Source organism: Puma concolor, chromosome B2 (genome assembly GCF_028749965.1).
Source record: "Puma concolor isolate L17-30 chromosome B2, mPumCon1.1.hap2, whole genome shotgun sequence".
In the NCBI taxonomy this organism is placed as follows: domain Eukaryota; kingdom Metazoa; phylum Chordata; class Mammalia; order Carnivora; family Felidae; genus Puma; species Puma concolor.
This window is the reverse complement of record NC_141671.1, coordinates 46,318,839-46,343,383: the sequence shown is the minus strand read 5'-3', so window position 1 is coordinate 46,343,383 and position 24,545 is coordinate 46,318,839. Positions and strand designations below refer to the sequence as shown.

General features: G+C 42.5%; 1 protein-coding gene across 5 annotated transcripts; it reads right to left on the bottom strand.

The window, feature by feature from the left end:
- Positions 1-216: 216 nt before the first annotated feature.
- Positions 217-24,245, bottom strand: LOC112862538 (adhesion G protein-coupled receptor F4). Of its 5 annotated transcripts, none has more exons than XM_086707033.1 (11): positions 23,989-24,245; positions 22,787-23,077; positions 15,878-15,975; positions 14,630-14,684; positions 12,010-12,161; positions 10,983-11,234; positions 8,729-10,108; positions 6,272-6,344; positions 5,825-5,884; positions 4,501-4,557; positions 217-630 (listed from the first exon to the last, which is right to left on the bottom strand). In XM_086707033.1, exons 3-10 carry the CDS (start codon positions 15,950-15,952, stop codon positions 4,526-4,528), a joined length of 2,079 nt encoding a protein of 692 aa, XP_086563159.1. In that variant the 5' UTR covers positions 15,953-15,975; positions 22,787-23,077; positions 23,989-24,245; the 3' UTR covers positions 217-630; positions 4,501-4,525. The 5 variants fall into 5 exon arrangements, with proteins under 5 accessions (XP_086563159.1, XP_086563158.1, XP_025781626.1 ...); XM_086707032.1 differs by having other exon boundaries at positions 15,866-15,975; positions 23,038-23,077; positions 23,989-24,244; XM_025925841.2 differs by having other exon boundaries at positions 15,866-15,975; positions 23,989-24,243.
- Between the last annotated feature and the right edge of the window lie 300 nt (positions 24,246-24,545).

Below are 24,545 nucleotides of genomic sequence, written 5' to 3'. Positions count from 1 at the left end.
TTTCACAAATGAGGAAACTAAAGCCCTAGCAGTTAAACTATTTTATTCAAGGCCTAAAATAGACTAAAATAATAAGCACGTTTAAAAGACCTTTTATTTTGCCTCTGTTGCCTATCTTTAGGAAACCTGCCATAACTTAACTGTTTCCAAAGTACTTCAGTATTTCTGCTGCCACCCCACCCCCAACACCCATGCCCACCCCCTACCCCTGAAACTGGATCTAACTCCCGTCCCCCAAAGTGCCCAGGATCCCTCCAGAGTGACAATGACAGGGCCTATGGAGCCACAGAGCAGGCCTTGGGAGTGAAAGCACACAATGTCCAGTAGAGCCCCAGGCGTGTCCAGCCGGTCAGAAAATGGCTCTTTGACTTAATCTTGCCAAGGCTGATCAAGAAGCCGGACTCTTGCAAGTCATGGGCAGAGTCAGTGGTTCTACCTCTTTGAAGCCCCGACACCAAACGGTATTCTTTTTCCTCAGCAAACATTTTCGCCCTGACAGCTTAACTGTCACGCCTGGCAAGAAGAGAAAGTCTTCCGGGGAAGCACGGGTTGTCTCTGCATTCCAGTCTCCCTCTCCCAGACCTCAACTCTCAGTCCAAGACAGGGAACGTCCATGAGGAATGGAGTGGCCTAGGCAAAATGGTCAAAACTCGTGTTAACAGGAAGAACAACAGGCAATTACTGCTCATTCGAATCAGGAGTTATTCTGAGTCCTTAATATGTTAGCTCATTGAGTCCTGAAACCATCCTGAGAGGTATGTGTTATTATTAGCCTCATTTTACAGAGGAGGATATGCACCGAGGCACGGACAATCTCCTCAAAGTCACACAGTAGGGAGGCTGTTCCTCCCCCCCACCCCCACCAAGCTTCATTTTTTTCTGCACCCTCTGTCTTCATGCTGCTCCCTTAGCCCTAAACTTGGGGCTCGTGCCCTTTCTTCCTCTCCAGCTATCTAAGCTTGGTCTCTGGAATGGCTGCTACTCTGAATGGACAACTTAACACAGAAAACGCTGTTGCTTTCCTCCGGGTATTTGTTCAGTCAGTCTCATTTCCCACTGCAGAATGAAGAGTTCTGCATCCTTTGAGGTGAATTCAGGCATAAACAAATACGTGGAAGAAATTTTACAGGAACCGAAGAGACTTCCTGGTGACCCTGGAATAACACTGGGTAAAAACGGGCTCCATTTGGGTTGTAGCAAAGGCCCGCCCTTCCTATGAACAGCAGAGGGCGCTGTGCAGCTGGCTTCACGGTAAGACCATCTTCTCCCTCCCTCCTCAGCCTCCAGGATGGGATTTCTCCAATTAGAATCTATACCTGAAGCAAACTGCCAGGTCTCCACACCTCTGCAGTCCTTCCCTGACCTCAAGACCTCCTGACAAAACTTTCTGGACCTTATTTCCAAGAGCAATCAAACCTGAGGTCACTGGGATATGAGGAACTGCCCCCAGGCTCAGGGTCTCCAATCTTTGCAAGTCCCATTATGACTTCCAGCCCCCTTTCCCAACAATGAAATCCTGCCCATCTCCTCAGACTGCATTACCCTTTGATTTTGTGTTCTGATCAAGGCCGGAAATACTACTCTTCTCCTTGTGATTGGGCCCTGCCTTGGGCTGCAACCTGACTTGCACTTATCAAACACCCTGCGTTGCTGAGCTGTAACTCTGCCCTTAAGCCGTGGCTGCAGGCCCTCTGTCTGCTGACAGAACTCCCTGGTTCTGCTGGGTTTCCATTCGCTTGCTGTAAATTTCCTGTCCCTGACCTCTAACTTGTTAGGCCCCTAAGATGGCCTGCCCCAGTGACAGCTGCTGTTCCTGATCTTTCTGGTTTCACATCCATCCAGATCTAAAAGGCACAGCTCCAATTCCTGACAAAATTCAATAGGCACAGAGCCACCTGTGGAGGACACACTGAAAGAATGCGATCCTCAGTTCATCCCCCACCTCACAGGTTCAAAAACAGAAGTTGAAGGGGGAGCCTGCATGGCTCGGTTAAGCACCTGACTTCGACTCAGCTCATGATGTCACAGCTCGTGAGTTCGAGCCCGCTGTCCGGCTCTGTGCAGACAGCTTAGAGCCTGGAGCCTGCTTTGGATTCTGGGTCTTCGTCTCTCTTTCTCTCTCTGCCCCTTCCCCGCTTTCTCTCTCTCAAAACTAAAGAAGCATTAAAAAAAATATTTTTAAATAACAGAAGTTGAAGAATCATGTGCTGAGGATTTCTTTGGGGAGCTGTTAGTGCATTCCCATCTCCTTCCTACACTTCCCCCAAGTACCAGTGGAAGCTTTATGCACCTCTCCGATTCCAGGAAGTCGTGCAGCCCAGATCCTGGATTCTACTGGTTTTCTCCAGTTTTTACTACAGCCAACCAGGTATGCCCAACTGGCTAGAGATTAGACTTCAACCATGCCTGTCTTCTCTAGGATGGTTAGATTTAGTACCCCTCAGGAGGCAGAGCCTCCTCCCCTTGAGATATCTAATGAGCTTCAGAAAACAGGTCAAACTGGGACCTTGATGGAAAGGTCAGCTTTTACAGGTCATCTGAATCACCTCTTGATTAGTGACTAATCAAGAATGTTATAGTCATGTTCCACTATGGAGGAGCTCTTTAGACTAGGAAATGGGCAGAGGTGGGAGAGTTAACTTTTTTAAAACTCTACAATATCCCTCCTTCCCCCCTTTAAAGTTCTAATACAAAAACCCAAATGTGAGGAAGATTAATTAAGAATAGTATGGTGGTGTTTTCCTGGCCCCCCACACATGCCTGTCAACGTATATGACAAAGCCCTCTTTCTCTCCCTCCCTCTCCCGGGACCGTGCACCAATGTCGCACAGCAGCGCAACGTGGGTTTGTGGGACCTGTAACACAGCAGGTCCCTTCATGATCCTACCAACTTAGAATGTCTTTGATGCCATGAGGTTGTTTCAGCTCTTTGCTTTGCCCTGTTGTTCAATAGTCGGCTGTGACTCAGAAAGAGAATGAAATGTAGAAGGAGATGTGCCTGCCGCCAGATGGTGTTTAAAAAAAAAAATCTGAGACTCATCTATATCCATGTACAAGGGCCATGAAGACCTTACCAAGATTGATCACCCCTGCCCACACCCCGCCACTACCTCTCAGGCTTCTGGCTGCCATGCTGCGACTAATTGCCCTTCGTGGATGCCTAATATTTGTTTTCCTTCCATTTCACCTGTGGAGAAATATGTCTTATAGGTTGGCTGTTAGCTAACTTGCTACAGTTCTACCCACACCCCCTTAGGGATGATTTTGGGCTCCAACTTCATTAGAGAGAGACAAGCTTGTTGCTTTGTGATTTCAATCAATTAAGTCTTCCTTCTAAACAATGAGGTTATTCTAAGTGTCACCACTCACTGACAAGATGAAATGAGGGTGTGTTGAGTGCCGTAGACAGTAAGGGTGTATGCTACATCAGTACAGATGCGATGATATCATCCTCTCACTGAGGAAAGAAAAGGATTCCTAAGATTTGGTCATATAAGAATACAAAAATAGTAACTCAAAGTGATACATGCACCCCAATGTTTACAGCAGCATTATCTACAACAGCCAAATTACAGAAATAGCTCAAGTGTCCGTTGTCTGATGAATGGATAAAAAAGAAGTCAGATAGATAGATAATGGATTACTCAGTCATAAAAGAGGAATGAAATTTTGCCATTTGCAATGACGTGGATGGAGCTAGAGAGCATTATGCTAAGCAAAGTAAGTCAGAGAGAGACAAACACCATATGATTTCACTCATATGTGGAATTTAAGAAACAAAACAAATGAGCAAATGGGAGAAAGAGAGACGGAAGCAAACTAAGAAACAGACTCTTTATTAGAAAGAACAAAATGAGGGTTACCAGAGGGACGGTGGGTGGAGGGATTGGCTAAATAGGCAATGGGGATTAAGGAGTGCACTTGTGACGACACTGGGTGTTGTAAGGAAGTGTTGAATCATTGTATTGTACACCTGAAACTAATATTACACTCTATGTTATCTAACTGGAATTTATTGTAATTTTTTAATGTTTATTTATTTTTGAGAAAGAGAGAGAGATAGCATGAGTGGGAGAGGGGCAGAAAGAGAGACACAGAATTTGAAGCAGGCTCCAGGCTCTGAGCTGTCAGCACAGAGCCCAATGGCCTGATGTGAAGCTTGAACTCGTGAACCACAAGATCATAACGTGAGCTGAAGTCAGATACTTAACTGAGCCACCCGGGTGCCCCATGTTAACTAACTGGAATTTAAATTAAAACTTAAAAAAAAAAAAAAGATATGGTCATGTAAACTGAGATGACATAGGTTTTAAATATGTGCATATTTTCATTTATGCGCTGAGCAATGAAGAAGTTTTTAATCTCTGAAAGATATATCCTCCTGTTCCCTCCCCACCTCACTCCTGCATCACATCGTAGGCAATAGTGTGCTCACAAGGAGCATTAAGGAGTTTGTCACAACTTGCAAGCAAAGCTTCTCCTTGAATTTTTAATACTCACCTGTCATTTTCACCGATTCATTAATTTAGATCCATTTGTTGGGCTTAATGATGCATTCTAAATGGGGGGGGGGGGGGAAGCAACACTGATGTCAGTGAATAAGGGCATTGACAAAATGTATTCATATTTATGTATATGCTTATCTAGAGATATAAATATGTAAAAGTGGAAACATGAAAAGAAGTACCCAAACTGACACAGCTACACAGAATTAAATTATCATATTTCACTGAACCTAACATTGTAAGCCACATCATTATTTTTTTATTCCACTAAGAAAAAGAAAGGAAAAAAATCTTACCAATTAAATCATGACATGCCACTGATTGTAAGACACATTCCAATTTTAGAATTGTTAAAAGGTGAAGAAAATGCCTATCTTAGAATTGATGGACTATGGTACCAAAAGTCACACTCAGTAGTAGCTAACTGTAAATGCTGACTCTCAATGTGTGCAGAAAATTTTTTGTTTGTTTATTAAGAAAGTAGCTCTTGGGGCGCCTGGGTGGCGCAGTCGGTTAAGCGTCCGACTTCAGCCAGGTCACGATCTCGCGGTCCGTGAGTTCGAGCCCCGCGTCGGGCTCTGGGCTGATGGCTCAGAGCCTGGAGCCTGTTTCCGATTCTGTGTCTCCCTCTCTCTGCCCCTCCCCCGTTCATGCTCTGTCTCTCTCTGTCCCAAAAATAAATAAACGTTGAAAAAAAATTTTTAAAAAAGAAAGTAGCTCTTATTAAGAAACTGTTGGTGGAGTAAATGGCTTCTTTCTAACTAATATAACAATGATGGTAATTTTAGTTGGTACCTTACAAGACAGACAGCTTGGTCAAAAGTCATCTTCAAGATCAATATACATGTACTTCAGCCCAAGAATGTGGCTTACTGAAGAGTCTTGAGAAAGGAGCACGCTAACTCCCATGATTCTCTGGGAGACTTTGGGCAAATCTCATAAGTACACTGGGTCCTGGTTTCCTTACCTATGAAATGACTAGGTTGGACTAGAGTCTCATTTCTAACTCATCTCTCATTTCCCAGCTCTAGTGTTTTATGAGTCTACGATCCTGGTTTCATGTTGTCCCATCTCAACAGTCCAGATGTCAAGTTGAAATATATCCAAGGTGGAAAATTCTCTTCAGAGGGATTTTCTACTGACCTGAAGCTTTAGCAGAATACTCCAAATTTGTCAAGTGAAGAAATGAATGATTGAATGCATGTCCTAATAATTCTCTTTGCTAACAAATCCTGAATACTAAGCTATAATATTTGTCTCTTCATGACTCTACTGAGGACACTGACCCTTAAGTATTGAGACTGAGAGGAAGGGCTTACCTCTGCCGCCCTTGATCTCCCCTTCAGTGAAGACATCCTCATCCGCAAAGCATCTCTTATCTGAAGAAGCAAGGACAGTGAAGAAACGACAACATCCCCAAAACCCAGAACTTCGAGTCCAATAACCCTGGCAGAAGCAACGTCAGAAGCACTATGCTTAGCCAATAAAAGCTGAGGTGTCATTATAATTGGATTTATGATTAAAGTTTAAATTCTGGTTATGGTTTTTATTCTTCTAGATACACTCATACACAACCTCCTGTTGACTTGATTAAATGCAGGAAAGGAAGGAGTATAGTTCTCTGCTTTCCTCCTCTAAGCTGATGCCTGAAGCACCCCCATAAAATTCACACCCAGGGACCAGGCTTTCTTCTCAAAGCTGCTTCATCCCCCTGCTACCTGAGCCATGTGAAAATGTTTACAGTGAGTGAAACAAATTCAAATTACCTTGTGGTCCATGATGGTTCCAAACAGCAAGATGAAGAATCCCTGTGGCAAAATTCAACCGAAGTATGAGGGACTGTGAGGCAGACAATATCCCAACTGTTATTTTAATATCACTCTTCTAGATGTCTTCAAGGACAGTTACTGGGTACTAGAAACTTCTACTTCAGCTTCTACTGATGCAGATAAAAACGCATTGGCAAGTATTCTCTGTGATTGTACCTCAAAGAAAAAGGATCACCTTCATGTCTGTGCATGAGAGTTATTGATATTTATTGAGTGGCTACAGATGGAGGAGAGTATTTTCTACATTATTGTATCTGTTTACTTTCCAAACCTTAAGTAGCTGATCTTACTCATAATAACAGCAGCATGACACAACATGACATAGAATCTTGTAGTTCACAGTGACAATCATGGAAGGTGTCTTGAGAAATGAAACCTGTATTATAGTTTACTTTCAGTTGGAATTAAAAGCCAAGAAATAGCAGGGCCTCTGAGCTGGTGGAATAAGTTTATATATAAAAGAGAGAAAGGGGCACCTGGGTGGCTCAGTCGGTTGAGCGTCCGACTTCGGCTCAGGTCACGATCTCACAGTTTGTGAGTTCGAGCCCCGCGTCGGGCTCTGTGCTGACAGCTCAGAGCCTGGAGCCTGCTTCACATTCTGTGTCCCCCTCTCTCTCTGCCCCTTCCCTGCTCATGCTGTGTCTCTCTCTGTCTCAAAAAATAAAATAAACATTTAAAAAAAGAGAGAGAGAAAATTACAGAAATATAAAATGCCAGGGTGTGTTCAAGTTTACATTCTTTGGTTTCCTATGAAGTCATAATAATCGACACTCAATCTTTCTAAATGGTGGAAGTTGAACTTTAAGAAAATTCTGCATCCTTCCATGAGAGTGGAAGGAGCCTGGGTTTCTGAGGATAGTTTCATGGCAAAGAAACACTACTCAGAAGACTGAAATTTTTAAATGTGAGTCACAGGAAAAGCTTGCTAAGAAAAGTTGGAGTGTATTTACCTAAAAGTTTTTCAGTGTTTTTCTTTTGAAAAAGAAACAGAATAAAACTTTCAGGGTTTAATTAAGTTGCAAAGTAAAAAATAAAATAAAATAAAACGAGATCATCAGTCACCAAAGTAACTTCAAGAGTTGGGGAGATTTACATGAATCCAAGAGCTTTTGCTTAAAAAAAAGAAGATGAAGAAACAAAAAACAAAAAAAAACCATAAGTCAAAGGTTTCTCCTTAAAAGCCATGCAAGGGAAAGAGTGGAATGTTCTCCACAGTTATTGAAGAACGTATGAGGCAGATATATAACTGATCTGAGCTGGCATTTCTTAAAAGCCTGCTTTCTGTTTTATATAACGTTTTAAAATAGGGTAATAGGGACATGCTATAGGAATACATTGTTGCTTTACTCAGCAGTTATATTTATGTATTTAAAGCAGCGGTTGGAAATTTTTTTTCTGTGAAAAACCAGGTAATGCATATTTTGAGCTCTACAGTTTCTGTTACAGCTAGCCAACTCTGCCATCGTAGCTCAAAAGCAGCCATAGGCAAAATGCAAACAAATGAGTATGGCTCTATTCCAGTAATACTACTTACAAAACCAGGCAGCAGGCCGTAGTTGGCCAAGCCCTGATTAAAAGCCTAACTAAGGATATGAACTTGCCCAATTTGCTATTATTCGTAGGTATAAAAAGTGGTCTGGCTAGCGACGGCTTCCCAAAAGCACATGCACAGTAGTCACATAGAGTACAACAATTTTTAGAGGGATCATTTTGCCAAACCAAGTGTGGTTAAGGCAAGATAAAGACAATATAGAGGATTTTAGATTCACATCTTTATCTTACTAAGGAGAAGGCCGAGGCCCAGAGAAAAGTGACATCTCTAAGGTCAGGCAACATGTGCAAGATCCATTTCAGGGAATCACAGCCTACATTTATTTCACAGCGAAAGCAGGGAAGAGGTGTAAGAGCTCCTCACTGGCTAACATTCAAAGAGAATGGCAAGGGTTCTCTCTCCATAGTATGGAAAACGACTGTTCCACTGAATCCCTAAACTCCTTAAGAAAGGATAAAAAAACTGTGCTTGTTTTGAGGCATTATATGTGAGTGTAGACTCACACATCTTTGGCCAAAGACAAGTCTTTGATAAATGAAGGTAACCTTCTTCTGACATTGAAACGTTAGGAGGGATCAGGGAGGACGGAAGGAAGGAGATGCCCACCTAACCAGCCTGATCAGCTAAATCCAACTTGACAACCAATAGGGTAAGGGAGGCCACAGCCAAATGTCACTAAGACATGGAAAGAGTTAAAAAGAACATTTTGTATTCTATATTTTTAAATCATGGTCATAGTTTGTTGTATAGCCAGAATAAGAAATTATGAAATAAAAATATCTTATGAGTAAGACAATTAATAATAATAATTAGTAAAAATAAGTCTCCCTCTTGGAACTTACCTGGAAAGCATTGAGCAGGGCAAAGATTATATGGAATATCAAGGAAGTGCCTTCTATAAGTGTGGCTATTCCAAAACCCCAGGTCAGTCCCAGCAATGGGGTAAGGATGGCAACATTTTTGCTGATCCTCATAATTATGGCCAGATCCTGAGCCTTGGAACTGCCAATAGAGGGCCTCTGAGTGTTGACAGCAACAACCAAAACCACCACAAGGTTCACGGCCACAATGACCAAGGCTGGGATGGCAAATGCCAAAAGGGCTTTGGTGTTGTCCCAGTTAAGCCAGCAGGCGTCGGGTCTCATGTAGCCTTTCTCCGGGACTGTGATAGCAACTGTGGTGCCAGCAATGACCAATGGGCACCCGTAGCCAATGGCAAAGCCGATGGCCATCATGCGGGACTTCATCATCCTGCGGAAAACAACCAATATCCCATAGACGATAAGCAGTGCTTTGAAGAACATCCAGAAAAACAGAGAGAGGTAGAAAAGGTGGCTGAAAAATGTCAGTGCAACACACCAGTTGGAGTCCTGGGCCTTTTTGTGAAAGTTAGAGTTTATGATGAACCACACGTTAGCAATCAGGAGCGACACGGCGATGTTGACGATGCACACGTGACGCATGTAGGATATCTCTGTCACAACCACCCGGGACCACACAGTGGCTTCAATGATCAGGCAAAGAATCAAGCTAAAGATGGAGATGCTGAGCCCAATGCAGGTGATGTAGTCCAGGACTTTGCTGTCAACAGATTTGGGGGACATCAGAATGGAAAAGGACATCACCATGCCGGTGTAGTTACACTGGCATTTTACTTTGTTCATGAGCTCCAGCGTGGTTTCACACACATTTTCGTCCCACCTCCTTTTCCTGGAGTGCCAGCCAACACACTGGGCCCGGGCATTCTGGGATTTATTGATCTTCTCGAAGGTGAGTAAGACTTGCTTCAATCTTTCTGGTAAAATCACTGAAAGGACGAGACCATTTACAGGTCTAGGAAGACTCGCATTCGGCAGGTGGACTTCTCTCAGTATGGCCCCCAAGGTGGGAAAAGCTATGCTAATGGCTTGGGATGCATTTGGTGGCAACTTCCACAGCTCTTGCCTGGGAATTTCTATCATTCCTATGATACCCTCTGTCATATTGTTCATGCTCGTGGAGAAGTTGAACTTTTTCTCTGAGGTATCATTGTTGATGTGAAACCCCTTTGTCTGAATGAAGAGTTCATCTGCAATGTTCTCAGAATCCTCGTGGATGTGGAGTTGCCTTGCAAACAGATTCATTGACTGCAAAAAATCCGAGCTGGTATTTTTGTCTGGAATGAAAGCCCAATTTGAAATGGCTGCTGTATCGAGGATGTGGTTGGCCACTTCACTATAACTCTGCCATGGACAAAAGTGGAAATTTACACTAAGGATTTACACATTATTGTAGAAAGTCAATTTCTAAAATCTGAAACTTGTAAAGATCAAACGATCTGATCTTATTTAACAAATTTTTCTTCAAATTCCCTGTTTATTAGAATTTCATGCTAATAAGCCTTCAGAGAAGGCAAAAAAGTGAAACAATAATTAAACTCAAATAAAAGTCACAGGTATAGTTTACTTGCTTTATTATGTGCCCTGGGGCAGCATTTGTAAACTGCAGTCCCTATAACCCAAGATTCCCGTGAGATAGCAATGATTGTTTAATGGAGGGAATTGGGAATAGATTCTATAAAAACCTAAATTTCAGAAATACTGTGTGCCACATCCCGATATCCCCTACTCTTATAAAGAGGGCCAAACTTTGTTAACATATAAAAGGTTCTAAAAAGTCCTGCCATAAGGAAACCTGCTTAACTTTGTTTAACCCAGAATTCCTACATCTGCTGTGTACAGAAATCTCCGTTAACATTTCTCGAAATAATTATGTTCTACAGAATGAAATTTGGGCAACACTAGAGTGGACACAGTCTTGTTCACAGCCATCCTTTTGTGACATTCCCTTGAAAATAGTCTGTACAAAAACATGTATTAAAAATGTGCTAACTTCTCGAACACTTCCATAAACTAGAGTGAATTGATACACCAGGCTGAAATAAAATGCCCATCATTGTTATGGTTGCCGTGGTTGTCATACCTTGTACCCTGAAGAGTACACTTGAAACTGTTTAAATGCAAGATTTGTTTTTAAAAAAAGAAGAAGAAGAAGAAGAAGAAGAAGAAGAAGAAGAAGAAGACTGTCAGTTTTTTCAATGAAACGAACAAAAAATACCTTCATCTTCTCTGGGGTAACATTGTCGGACAAATCCATAGAAATATTTCTTAATAACTCCACTATAAATGCAATGTTTCCAGACGTGGCTTCTGATGATTTCACAACATCAATTATGCAGGCGTAATCAACTGGACAGTTCCTGCGGATTCCTTGGGCTACACTCTCCAGGGGCTCTGGAGCTCGGAAGTCAAGAACGTACAGAGGGACAGATGCTGCGGCTACAGAAAGGCGTAATGCACTATTGAAGTCCTGTTTTAAAAAAAAAAAAACAAAAACAAAAATAAAAAAACAAAGTTGCTTTGTTCAAATGCAATTAAGAACCTAACATATATCAGAGTAAAGGAGCTAAAGGCACAATAAGCCACATGGGGAAAACAGAGAAGCAAGTGGTCCTGAAAAGTCGTTGGGATGCCGGAAAAGACCGAGAGGAAGGTGGAGTCACGCACAGACCAGAGGTTCCACCAAAATTGCCCCAGAGATCAGGATACTGACCTGTTGCTTCCAGGACAGTGATTTTAACTCCAGTATGATAACAAGACAGTTTTCTCCAGACATGTGGAGAGATTCTAAAAACAAAATTTGCCTTTTTGATTTTTTTAAAGGGGGGGGTCCCATGGAATTTAGGGGTGGGGTGGGGAATGGGTTTTTGGAGGTTGGCAGGTCAAACAAAGAATTGCTAAAGTGTCATTTCAAGAAGTTTCGAGTTCACTAATTAGGAGAAAGTAAGCACAAATCTATCTTTAGAGCTCACTCTTTAACCTGTAAGCATTCACCATTGTGTGAATGAGTTTCAGATCTTATTTTTAGAAAAGATTCTGAGAGGGAGAAGAAGGGGGTGGGAGGGGTGGGGAAGAGTACCAGAGAGTTTGGGTAAGGAGGGAGAAGAGACAAATTTCACCCACTGCACCATTTTCCCGAGTCCAGATGTGAGATTTATTGTCGTGCTGAACAGAACACATGAAGAATGCCTTTACCACATCCTGGGCTATGAGCCCCAGAAGCCAATAATATGCAAATGCATCACCTTAAAGAATGTTTCCACAGATAAGCTTGTACACGTTTCAGTTGACTTTTGCCACTTGTTTTGATGACATGTAAATCCTATTTCTCCGCGAAAGTGCTGAGCACAAGGCTGGCTGCAGTTGGAAGCAGTGAGGCAAGGTCCACGGCATTTCTCTGAAAAGGAAAGGGGAGGGGGCTACTCAGCATTTCTGCACTCTGACAGAGGCAGCTAACATTCCAGGGATTGGAGGATTGCTTTTCAGAGGAGGTGACATGGAACAGTGTCCTCAGCACCAAGTAAGGCTTGCCAGGCGGACTGCAAAGCTGATGTCTAGGCAGAGAGAACAGCACATAGAAAGTAGAGATCACAGGTCATACAGAAAGGCTAGGTCAGAGCATCTGAGCGGGGTGTAGCAAGACATAAGGATGGGAGAAGTAAGCAGAGGTCAAGGCATGAAGGACCTTAAATTCTGTGCCAATATGGGGGTTACCAGAAAACATGACTGGAGTCGCTTTTGAAAGATAATTAAAGATAGTGTAGGCAGCCAAATTTTCTGAAAAGGGCCAGATAAAGTTGCCAGATAAAATACAGGAAGCCCCGTTAAATATTGATTTTATTTTTCAGATACACTCGATTCTCGTTATTTGCGGTAATTATGTTCTACTGCCACAAGCATCGAATGAGGGGAAATCAAGGCAGGTTCTTACGAGCTTCTCCTCACAGCCTTTTCATCAACCAGTCAGTATATGGGCTTGTTTTGTGTATTTCTATTTAAAGACACCTTATTTATGTTGTTGATTCATTAGCATTGAACTCATGGCCAATAGCACCATCGCTCATAACAGCACAGGAACAAAGTTTAACTAACACATGCGTTTACTCCTTAAGACACATGACAGGCTTCTTAGGAACACCAGAACTACCCTCAGGAGCCTTTTTAAACTGCACCAATCACCAAAAACATCACCAACAAAAAGCACAAAAGGCAAAACATAGGGCACTACATACATCACAAAAAGAACACTTGTTTAGAGTAGGAGACCTGGAACAAGAAGGCAGAGAGCCACCTCGTTTGACTCGGAACTTGCACCTTAGCTAACTCAAATTATTTTTTTTTCTGTCTGTGAATGATCCAGAAAGCATTGTGAGTAGAGATTGGGGGGTTACAAATGAATTTCAATGAGCAAGAGAATTTGCAAATACAGAATCCAGAAACAACAGGGATCCACTGAAAGCATTCAGTTACACAATGAATAAGTTTTTAATATACACATGACCCATGCAATATCCTTCATAGTTTGTCCGACAAGAAAGCTTAACGAGGCAGTCCATATTTTTAATTGCTAAATGACAACTGTGGCCAGAGAGCAAATATTTCCAGCCTTGAAGGCCATGTGGTCTCCGTCAAAACTACTTAACTCTGCCTTTGTGGCATGAAGGCAATCAAAGACAATACGTAAAATAAATGGGCATGGCTGTGTTCCAATATAACTTTATTTCTAAAACTTGGTGGCAGGCCTAATTTGGCCCTGGGGTAAAGTGGATTGACTTGAGGCAGGGAGCCCAAGAATGAAGTTGTTGAAGTAGTCCCAGGAAGAATTGCCTTAGGAGAGTGGTAGTGGAATGAAAAGAGGTAGATCATAATGAGAGCTGGTAAGGTGTTGAAACCAATAAGATGTAGTGAGTAATTGGCGATGAGTCAAGGGATGCATCTATATTTGCAGCTGGGACAGCTCCGTGGTTGACTCCATTCATGGAGAAAGGAAACAAGTAAGTTTGCATTTTTCTTTACCATCTATCCAACTGCCTCTGGTTTGGCAAGTTATTTAAGCTGAGTGCTTCTCAATTTCTTTATCCAGACAATTGGAGACAATGCCACAGTCTTGTTACAAACATTGAAGGAAACAGCATCCTGTCCAGCACTTAGAACGCTGTTGTCATAAATACTCAATGAAGGTTACCTATCTTTCTCTCTCTTTTCTCAATTCTGCATCTATGTAGAGATGTGTTTGGGCTAAAAATATAGTTGGCCATGTCTGTGGAGAATCCAGTTATTTCTACTATTTGGGGGAGAACCACATGTTTGCACTATCATAGCATGATTATCTCCATAGTTTATCTCTGACTTCTTGAGAGCAACCAGTCTCACCAACATGATACCTATCTTACATCACTTCAATAGACCTCTCAGAACCAGTGTTACATACATTTAAGCATTCTGAAAATATCTTTGTAGGAAGGAATGAATTCTGTCCTGTTCCTTCTTCTGCCTTGTAAGCTCATTAGTTCAAACACATTTCCCTTCGGGGTTTTAAAGTGAACACTTGCTTTCTACTCTAGAACACACGTGAATATTTGCTGAATTGCATCAGTGACTATGTCATAGATAATATACAATTGTCAGTGGTCTATCAATACTGGTAAACAATGAGAACTTGTTAGAGACTGTTATTCTATTTTTTTTTAACGTTTTATTTATTTATGAGACAGAGAGAGACAGAGCATGATCAGGGGAGGGTCAGAGAGAGAGACTGTTATTCTAATTGAAAGCTCGTGGTCTGGGACATGCTTGGCCACAGCCAAGTCTTCCTTTACTCTGTCCAGTCTCCATATGGAAGAAGACTGTTCTGTTGACACATACCTTGTATCGTTCCAGTCTTGAGTTTCCCTTCAGAATGTTGATGTTCATCTCCATCCTGTAAAACATAAATTCCCAAATGTCCACTTACTAGACTCTCCTCTCTCATCTCAACATAGAGGCTCCATGTGGATATGAAGTAAAAACGTGTTCAGGACTAGGCCAGAAAACTGGCGTCCATGTATGACATCATGGGAACTTACAGAGGGAAGCATTAGAGGTGAGCACAGACAAAGAACAAACTATATTCTGATGAGAGCTAGAAGCTTGCCAGTGGTCACTTGGGCTCTGAAGGTCAGGTTAATGGACTGAATCCATATTTTGGAAAGCTTTAAAAAAAAAAAAACAACATTATTCTTTTTTTTTTTTTTTTTTTTTTTTTTAGTTTATTTCTTTTGAGAGAGAGAGAAAGTGCAAATGGGGAAACAGCAGAGAGAGAGAGGGAGAGAGAAAGAATCCCAAGCAGGCTTAGCACTGTCAGCACAGGCCCAGTGCAGTGCTTGATCTCACAAACCATGAGATCATGACCTGAGCTGAAATCAAGAGTCCAATGCTCAACCGACTGAGCCACCCAGGGGCCCCTGGAAAGTTGAAGTACCCAGGGAGAACACAGATGTAGCAATTGTAACACTAAGCTGGTCTCCATCTGTATTAACTGTAATTATGAAATGGAGCTCATATGACCCTCCAGATACCATTATATCCCCCAGAAAGGTAGAGATGAGCAGATGCTGGGAATAATCAGTACGTGACAATAATAAAATCACAAACTCCTGTGCAGCTATAAAGGGCTATAAACATTATCTAAAAGAAAAAAAAAAAAAAAACAAACACCCTGTAGGTTACAGATAAGGAAATTAAGACTCAGAGAAGGAAAGCAACTTGTGCAGCTAATGAGAAGGAAAGTTAAGGTTCGGAGCTGAATCAGTAGCTGCCAGGCTGGTACTTCCTCCTCCCAATGGCTGCCTGTCTACATTCTCTGGGGCTTTAAAAGTCATTTTCCTACTCTCCTATAGTTCCATGTCACACCCTGCAAATATACTGTTGCAAGGCCCAGCCACCTCTCAACGTTTCTTTGTTCCCTTTAAAACAAAAAACAAAAACAAAAAACTATTAGCAAGACTAAAACTGTAGTCATTTGAACATTTATTTAAAATCACGTCCTGTATCATAAATTTAGCTATCTGGGAGAACTGACAGATTTCTCTACGGGACCACGTAAGAATGGATCACACTTACTTTGATGCGCACCTTGGATCTATAGTGAGAACATTCCGTGGCCAGGAATAACATTAAACAGCAAAGCATCGTTTCCTGGGACTTCATTTTTCACACATTAGGATCTTCACCTGCAGGAGAATGAAGGTGGATCCAGCTGAAGGTGATAAGGCCAAACAATGCAAAACTTAGCCGACTAACAAAACACTTGGTGACCCTACAGGGCACTCTGAGATATGCACACCAAAACGTCCTGCTCTAAGAAAGAACACCGATATCTACTTTCAAGTTAGCTAACATGTAAAAACAGAAGAAAGAAAGAAAGAAAGAAAGGAAGGAAGGAAGGAAGGAAGGAAGGAAGGAAGGAAGGAAGGAAGGAAGGAAGGAAGGAAGGAAGGAGAAAGGAAGGAAGAAAAGAAAAAAAGAAAGACTTTTTCTCAAATGTTAACTTTTCTACAAATAATACATGGGAATGATGGAAGCACCAGGAAAGATACATGTTCACCAAGACATCGTTTCTGGTCATTTAATTGATAATTTTCTGCGATAGTAACATTTCTCAAGAACTTTTATTTCTTAGTCACTGTTCTGAGCGCTTCCTTTACTGTCTTCCTTGTACCTGTGGAGAAGCTAAGGTACAAAGTGTTAAGCAGCTCTTAGCCAAGTTCACTCAGATAAAAAATGATGGAGCCCAGAGTTCAACCCAGGGGGCGCAGCTTGAGAGCAGAGTCTCTCAGCAATGGTACCATTGACATTGTAGGCTGGATAGTTCTTTGTTTTGGGGGGTCTGTGCTGTGAATTGTAGGATATATAGTAGCATCTCTGGCCTCTACCCACCAGATGCCAGGAGCAGCCTCCTCTTTAGTAGTAACAGCCAAAAATGTCTCCGGATGTCTCCAAATGTGCCCTGGGAGAGAAAATCACCCTCCGTGGAGAACAACTGTTCTACAGTGTACTGTCTCTCTAGGCATATGGAGTCAAGTAACTTAAAATGAAATGAATATACACTATTGTCTGCTACTGGAACAAGCACGGAAACTCTCTCATGGATAGATCAACTACTACTCAGAGAAACTAGAAGCACTAGAAGATAACTCTCTGTTCTCTGGCTATGTCTGCTTCTTGCCTGTTTGTTCTTTTTTTTAACATATCATTGACATGTAACACTACATTAATGGAAACATATCATGATTTGATATTTGTATTTTTGCGACATGATAGGTAAGTCTAGTTAACATCTGTCACCACACATGGTTACAAATGTTTTCCTTGTGGTGAAGCCTTTTTCTTGATAGTTCCACCTTGCAAAGACAGATCTCCAAGAATGCATCTTTACAACAGTTGGAATTCATGGACACCATCATGATCATCGCCATCATACTTACAGGCTAGTGGAAACTAAGACCATTTATTGGAAACAAAGTTCCCTAGAATGATTTTCCTGGTAGTACAAATGCAGCAAAGTGAAAATACCATGGGTCTTAGAGTCAGCACGAGTTAAGTTGTTATCATATTTATGCTATCGATGAACTATTTGACCTTCACGGATCCCATTTTCTTTCTCACTCATTTCATAAAATGCAGGGTGATTATTTATTCTACCAATGACCCTTTTTCAAGTGCCTCCTATTTGCCAGGCACTGTACCAGCCGCTGGGGTATGGAAATGAAGGTTGCTGTCATTTCCATTAAGGATGTCCAGTGGGGAATACAGACACATCAGAGCAATAGTGAGAAGAGAGATCACCTACTTGCTGCACATGAGGCAGAAACTGAGCCTCAGCAAACGTAAATCCCTTTATGCTCCAATGGAGATGAACGAATTCTGATCCATCTAGGCCCACCAGGCAATCTGTAGCCAGGGAGCAAACAACACTCAGTGATCAGGGATCAAACCCTTCCTAGGTGGAGTCAAGACTACAATGGACTTTCACGACTCCAGTGAGCCTTTGCATGAGACGATGAGCCACAGGCATTTACAGGAAGGCTTCCAAATTATCTTGGAGTCTAAAATTCTTTGAGTTCCTAACCAATGAACATATAGGGAAAGTATTTTGACTTATACTGTCATCTTGCAGAGCAAGTCTGAGCAAGGGAAAGGAAACATGGCAGAATGACAGGCAAAGTGCGGTAATGGATTTGCATAGTTGTTGGGATATGTGTGTGGAATTCATGATCTTACAGGAGTGGTTGAAAGAAGTTCTCGTGTGTGCAACAAATTGGTGGATTAATACACTAAGCAATTTGCAATGTTAATATTGTCTAGGGTAGATTTTTAACTGTCATCACAAAAGGAAATACCAGAAGAACCAGAATAAGTTGTCTTAGAAGTATCCATATGTTTCACATATATACTTGTGGATTTCAAAATTTTTTTTATCCTGACACAATAAAAAAAAAAAAAGATCTTACATCATGACTCATTGTGTACAGACACATATATGTAGAGATGCCTACATAAAACTGAAAAATACATAATCTTTATATTTCAAAAACTTTTATGTAAAATTACTTATCCTTCCCAGCTATGAGCAAGATACTCTGCTATGTCTGTGATTTTTATCTTGCATTCCACTCTACCTGACATTCTTTCAGGGATTGGTTGCCACCCACTAAATTGACTCCACAACCCTCTAATGGATTGTGACCTACAATCTTAGAGGCAGAAATACAGACTAAAAGATTCATTTTCATTATCAAATCGAAAATCGTTCACTTCTCCCACTGAAGTGGTCCCTTTGGTCTATTCTCTTTCCTATTTTTCACAATTCTGTCGAAATCTCCTTCCCAAGATGCATTCATCAGGGAAAAAAGATACCTACATTCAGGGTCAAATAATAGGACTGATGCTGAGAGTAAATGCAATTCTCTTCCACCTGGAGAGCATGGTTTGGAATGCACAGCAAAATGGGTGAAGGCAAGCCCACAGGAGGCCACTTATAAAATAAGAACGCCTGCTATCTAAGGCTTCAGGAGGAAGATTTTACTGTGTACAGTTTTCAATATAAGAAGTTTGCTTTAAAGTTAATCTTGCTGGGAGAAAATCAGACATCTGGCACAATGATGTGATGCGATGTGATTTAGGAAGTCCAAAACTGTTTTCCCAACCAGTGCTAGGACTTCTAAGTCCACAGCTCCCAAAAGTGTTCAGAGAGGAAAGGATCCAATAGTCACGGCCTTTTCTATAGATCATTATGCTCTATGTGGAACATTATGAAATAATGATACATTCATTTTTTTAAGAAAAAAATTACTAGCAGACAATCCATATGCAGTGTGAAATCACAAGCATGACCATAAGAAACATAAACTTTGAACTGAGCACAACTAGCTGTTTGGAGAGTTTTGGTTGATAAACTTGCTATTCCATCAACCACGTTCTTATAGTCTGATGTACGCAACCCATCTACCATTCTGTCTGATAACTGTATGGTAAATTTCCTTCAATTATGACAAATGGGAAGGGGGGGATGTTTAATAACGTTACCCAAGAGGAGTCACCGCATTCTTATTTGTGTCCATTTTGATTGGCAGGGATGGGTTGGATGGATAAGTGTTTTCAAGTTAGCCCCAACTGGATTGTTTCTCTTCTCACCAGAAAGAGTAGAATGGGATCCATCCTATCACAATTTGGATAGCCGAAGCCAAAATCCAGAGCATTCTGCACGGAACACTATGAGCCAGAGCTTTAGGGCTCTGAAAATGGAGACTTAAAAAATAAAAAGAAGCATTTCCAGAATAATTCATAATCCGAGGCTGATATTTCATAGGACAAAATGGAAAAAACATACTCTCTGAGATTCACCATTGCTAAAGACTTAATTAAAGTGAACTTTGAGTTTTGCGTAATGCCAAGCTAAAAATTTTCTGCAAATGAAAAGTACTTCTCCAATACCCAGCACAGTGTCTGCATGTGATAAGTGACCTCTTGAAAGAATGAGGAAAAGAACAAGGACACAAAATCTAAATATTAAATGTGACACGAGTGGACTGTCCAAAAGAACATCAGCAAAAACGCGGACAGTACCGAAAGAGGCAGCTTTCCAGTGTGAATCTATTCAAGGACAACTTGCCTGGCCCAAGGGTCTGGTAGTTCCTAGTGAAGAGAGCCTGGAGTCAATGCCAGGTCCTATCCTACCTGGAGAATCCAGAGTTATTCTATCTCCAGTATGCTTAAATTACCTCCGTACCATTTATTGACTTCTGGTTTTACAGTGTGTTCAGTTTAACGGCAAAATCGTGTGTTTTCATAAAATCCCTGCCTCTTTAAACCCCTTGGGTATGGCGGCAGGAAAACACTTTGTTGGGAAGATCTGTCACTGGCGATTTACATCAAGATCCTAGTCCCTGGTGGGGGAACATAAAAATAGTGAGCAGTAACTCTGACAGAATAGCGCTATAACAACCCATACTTATGCCTAGGGTTGACACACATCATCCCCCGCTTGCCTGCCAAGTTCGTAGCAGGCACCAAAGTTGAATTTTAAAAAATGGAAGAAAAAGCTGATGCTGAAGGCATTTTTATACACTGACTTAAGTGTTCTGTGATTTCAGGAAATCTGCCTGTTTTCTTCCTAGTAGGCAAACACTACAGAGTTTCGTGTCAATTGCGTTTGGCTGGGATACTGCGTCCTGAAGTGGGTTTCTGTGGAACGCGAGTCTCATAAAACACCAAGGGGTTCCATGGTCAAATGGTTTGGAGAACGTGCCAGCACCAGCACCCCCAACCCCTCACACATACATATATGCATGACACGGTTTCTGGGCATCCTTGTGGCAAAAAGACCTGTTTCATCCCGATTGGACCAAATTTACGCTATCGTCTAAAGTGCTCTGGGAGAATTTCAGGCTGCTGTTCAAGGACCATATGTCATCTTGGAACACGTTAATTCACCCGGACTCAGGCTCCACGAGCATTTGTTGGGCGTCTACCACAGTCCAGTCCCTATGCTAATACCTTCATAGAAGGTCATTCACCGTGACCCAAAGCAGCGCAGCCGAGAGGAACAGACCTAGCCTTCAGTGAATCTTGAAAGAAGGAGGCGGTGGAGAGGTCATCTTCAACAGTGAAAAGAGTCAGAATTATCCTGAAACATAATGCTCCGGCTGGAGAGCTGAGGAAAGGCAGACACAGATGGGGTGGGCGGCAGTCAGATGTTGGGGATGATCACAGGAAGGGGAAGGCAGACTCAGAAACGGATAATTAAAAAGAGGAGGAGAAAACAAGATGCAGAACTTGTGCCTGAGGCCTCCATGGTAATTAGGTAAATAAAGGGTCGTCTGATGCTTAGGAAGAAACAAGGCCTGCATCTTGTTCCCAAAGTGCCTGAAAGATGACCTATTTCAGAGGTGGAAGCAACAAGCGGCCTGCATTGGCAGCTTCTCAGGTTCTAGAAAAGTAGCATCCCAAATTCCTCCCCCCTGCTTCCCCAACCTGCCTCTCTTTCCCTGTGCATCCTTATAAAAGCTTGAATTACCGGCTACCATCCACTTTTGTCTTTCATTTGAGAATAAACAGCAATTCTAGGCCACTGAATGGAAGCCAGACTCTCTGCTCTAACAGAGTGATCACTTCAGAGAGAGAGAGCGAGAATAGCCTTTGCTGGCCCCAGAGGCTGATGACAATGTAGCTAGCTAGACCCAGTAGTCCCAGTGGCTCAGTCACATCAATAGATGCCTCCCACACCACTGTGTGAGCTCGAGGCCCTGATCACAAGGGGTTAGCAGAGCACAACACTCGGTCCTCCCAGCCCCAGAGCCTGAGAGAAGTTAGCCTGCATTTGGCAGATTAGGACCAAAAAATCAGGTTGTCATTAGTCAGGAGGCGAACACAGAAGGATAACTTCTCTGTCCCCAACACCCCGCGGACTGTGAGATGCATAATTGATACCCAATAAACATGTGTTGGATAAATGGATGGATCAGTGAATGACCCATGCAGAGAATGATGCCAATTTCTGAAGCTTTTGTTTAAAAATCACAAGGCAACTTCTCTATCTTAGATGGGAAGATAAGCATATTTGCAACTCTATTTAAGTAGAAATGCTGCCAGGGGTGCCTGGGTGGCTGAGTCGGTTAAGCATCTAACTTCGGTTCAGGTCATGATCTTGCGGTTCGTGGGTTCGAGCCCCGCCTCAGGCTCTATGCAGACAGCACAGAGCCTGGAGCCTGCATCAGATTCTGTGTCTCTCTCTCTCTCTGCCCCTCCTTGCTCATGCTCGCTCTCTCTCAAAAATGAATACGCATTAAAAAAACTTTTTTTAATTAAAAAAAAAAAGAAAGAAATGCTCCCAGCCTACCTCTTTGTTATACTACCTGGAACCTTATGTGACACAGGATGGTGAGGTCCCATCCAGGTGCAGCAAAGAACAACGTCCTGCCAGATTAGTGATGTCTGCCACAGGCATGGCAGGCAGCCATCCTTTCTGCCCAGTCTCCACAGTCAGAACTCACAAAACACTTTCTTGAACAGACCTAGGGGACCCCAGCTGTTCCGAAACACCGTCTCCTATCTGTCCCACCTCCCTTGTCCTAAGAGCTGAGTTTCTGAATGACTTGGAATTAAATAATACAATTAGTCTGCCTGGGTCCTAGGGCTTGTTTCTGATATGCGCTAGCATGGGGTGGGTTGTGGGGAATGACTCATGAAACGGAGGCACCCCACACCTGCCTGGACACGCCGTGCGAGGGCTAGCATCAGGACTCTCAAAGCAAATTAAGAAGGCACAGCCTGGGAATGGTAACCACAGTCAGCCAGGAAGGAACGCGCTGAAAGCCGTGATCTCTCAAACCCCTCCACGCAGAACACCCTAAGGTGAGCTGGGTGGGAATGTTTGCAAACGAAGTGGACCCTTTCCCAACGGGTTCCCCTCCGTGAACTTCACCCCAAGGTGAGAGGGAGGGCCTACCCACTTGTTGGCTAACCTTCCAGGCAGCAACTCACCTCACACTCCTTGGCCAATCCCTTTGATGGGAAGAACCAGTTCAGAAAGGTTAACTGAGGGTGAGGACCTTAGAGTCTGCTGACCCACATGTTGGGGTGTGTGTGTTTTGTTCCCCTCAGCTGAATTTCATAACCGTGCATCCCATCTACTGCGCTGGTGTAATTAGAACTCTGGTTATATAGTCAGATGGCTAAACAAGTTGTTTGCGCATTCTTGATCTCAGCAATCAGATGGATTCAGTCACTCTTACCAGCTGTCCCTTGCCATGGAGGAGCTGTTTCATAAGGAGCCTTGGAGGAAAGAAAGATACAAAAGATCTATTAGAATCAGAAGCATCTTATCCCCGCCTATTTTAGATGGCTTCCAGCCCATCTCTTTGTAGCCCAGTATCTTTTCTGAGAGTTGCAGTCTGGATTCAAATGCTGTTCAGTTTCAAGAATCACTTGATTTCAGAGTCCGGAAGGGATCTAGCATGTGGCCAACTATCTTGAGATTTATATGATTTTAAAGTAATTGACAGACGGGGCAATTGCTCTGTTCCAGGAAGAAAGTTCGCTGGAGTACTGCAACACACACAAAATAGCACCTTAGGACGCACACTTGAAAGGCCACACTTGTCCTCAGAATATAAGGAAGATAGGTCATCAAAGGTACTATAGACCACTCAAAACAAGGGTAGGTGCCTTTGCAAAGAGGTTTCAGCAGTAACTGAAGGAAATGTCTTAAGTTGGTATAAAGACAGCTTTATCAGCCCCATTAAAAGAAGAAACTACTAAGGAATGCTTAATTATATATTTATTTATACACACACACACACACACACACACACACACACACACAACTTTACAATGAGCCTAAAGGAAGGCAATCGAAAGCTGGTTTGCTCATCCACTTTATCCAGCAAGGGACAATCAGAGAACAGAGAGTCTAATCGCCTGGTGCTTTGCATTTTCACTCCTACGAGTGAGCAACTGGACCCTGACAAATGCCTTTTGAAAGAAAAACAAACACAAAAGAGATCTAGGAAATACTTTAACCTTGAGCTAGCCAACTTGTAAATAATGTTAGGGAAGTTTCCTGCAGCAATCAAGCATTCCAGACAATACCACCATAAATCACACATTTTCCCCATCCCGGAATACATGCCAAAACAATCCGGTCTTCGGTAGGAGAAAGATTTTGTTGTGACATGTGTACTCACCGCATCCAGGAAATCTAGCAGCCCAGCAGGGAAGTCGGCACTGAGTTCCCCACCGCTGTGCCCCACCATCATGCGTGCCTGCCTTTGCACCTCTCATGGTCCCCCCTTCAGTGGCTGTGATCTCTCTTCTCCATTTTTGAAAGGGAAATCCAAGAGGCCCCGGTGCAAACCAGCCACCTGTTGTGAGAAGCCTATCTGAGAAGTAAAACCGCCTGGGGTTTCAAGGCTTGTGTAAATGTGTGATTCACTCCACAATGGGTGCATCAAGCACGCCTAAGAGAAATTACAGGTTTCTCTCGTCTGAAGCAAATCCATTAAAATGAGTCACTTGTTTGTGCTTTAATGCCTCATCTTTATCTCGGATGATCACATGAGGCTGTGTTGCATCTACTGCACTGGTGTAATTAGAACACAGGGGACAGAAGGCGAAGTTGTGCCACTCTTGTAGATGATTCTAGAAGGCTATCACATTTTTGCCTGTATTGATGGTGAACGTGGGGGAAAACTGGCTAGGAAATGGATGGGTGAATCATGATCTAATCCCTACCTTACGCCAA

What these genes read in the sequence shown, in the direction of transcription:
- LOC112862538 (XM_086707032.1), bottom strand. Translation starts at nt 15,952, where the DNA reads ATGAAGTCCCAGGAAACGATGCTTTGCTGTTTAATGTTATTCCTGGCC. An exon ending in CAAGACTGGAACGATACAAG is followed by an intron (nt 12,162 to 14,629) that starts GTATGTGTCAAC and finishes TTTCCTTTTCAG; the next exon opens with AGAAATGCCGTGGACCTTGC. An exon ending in CTGTGGAAACATTCTTTAAG is followed by an intron (nt 11,235 to 12,009) that starts GTGATGCATTTG and finishes TTTTTAAAACAG; the next exon opens with GACTTCAATAGTGCATTACG.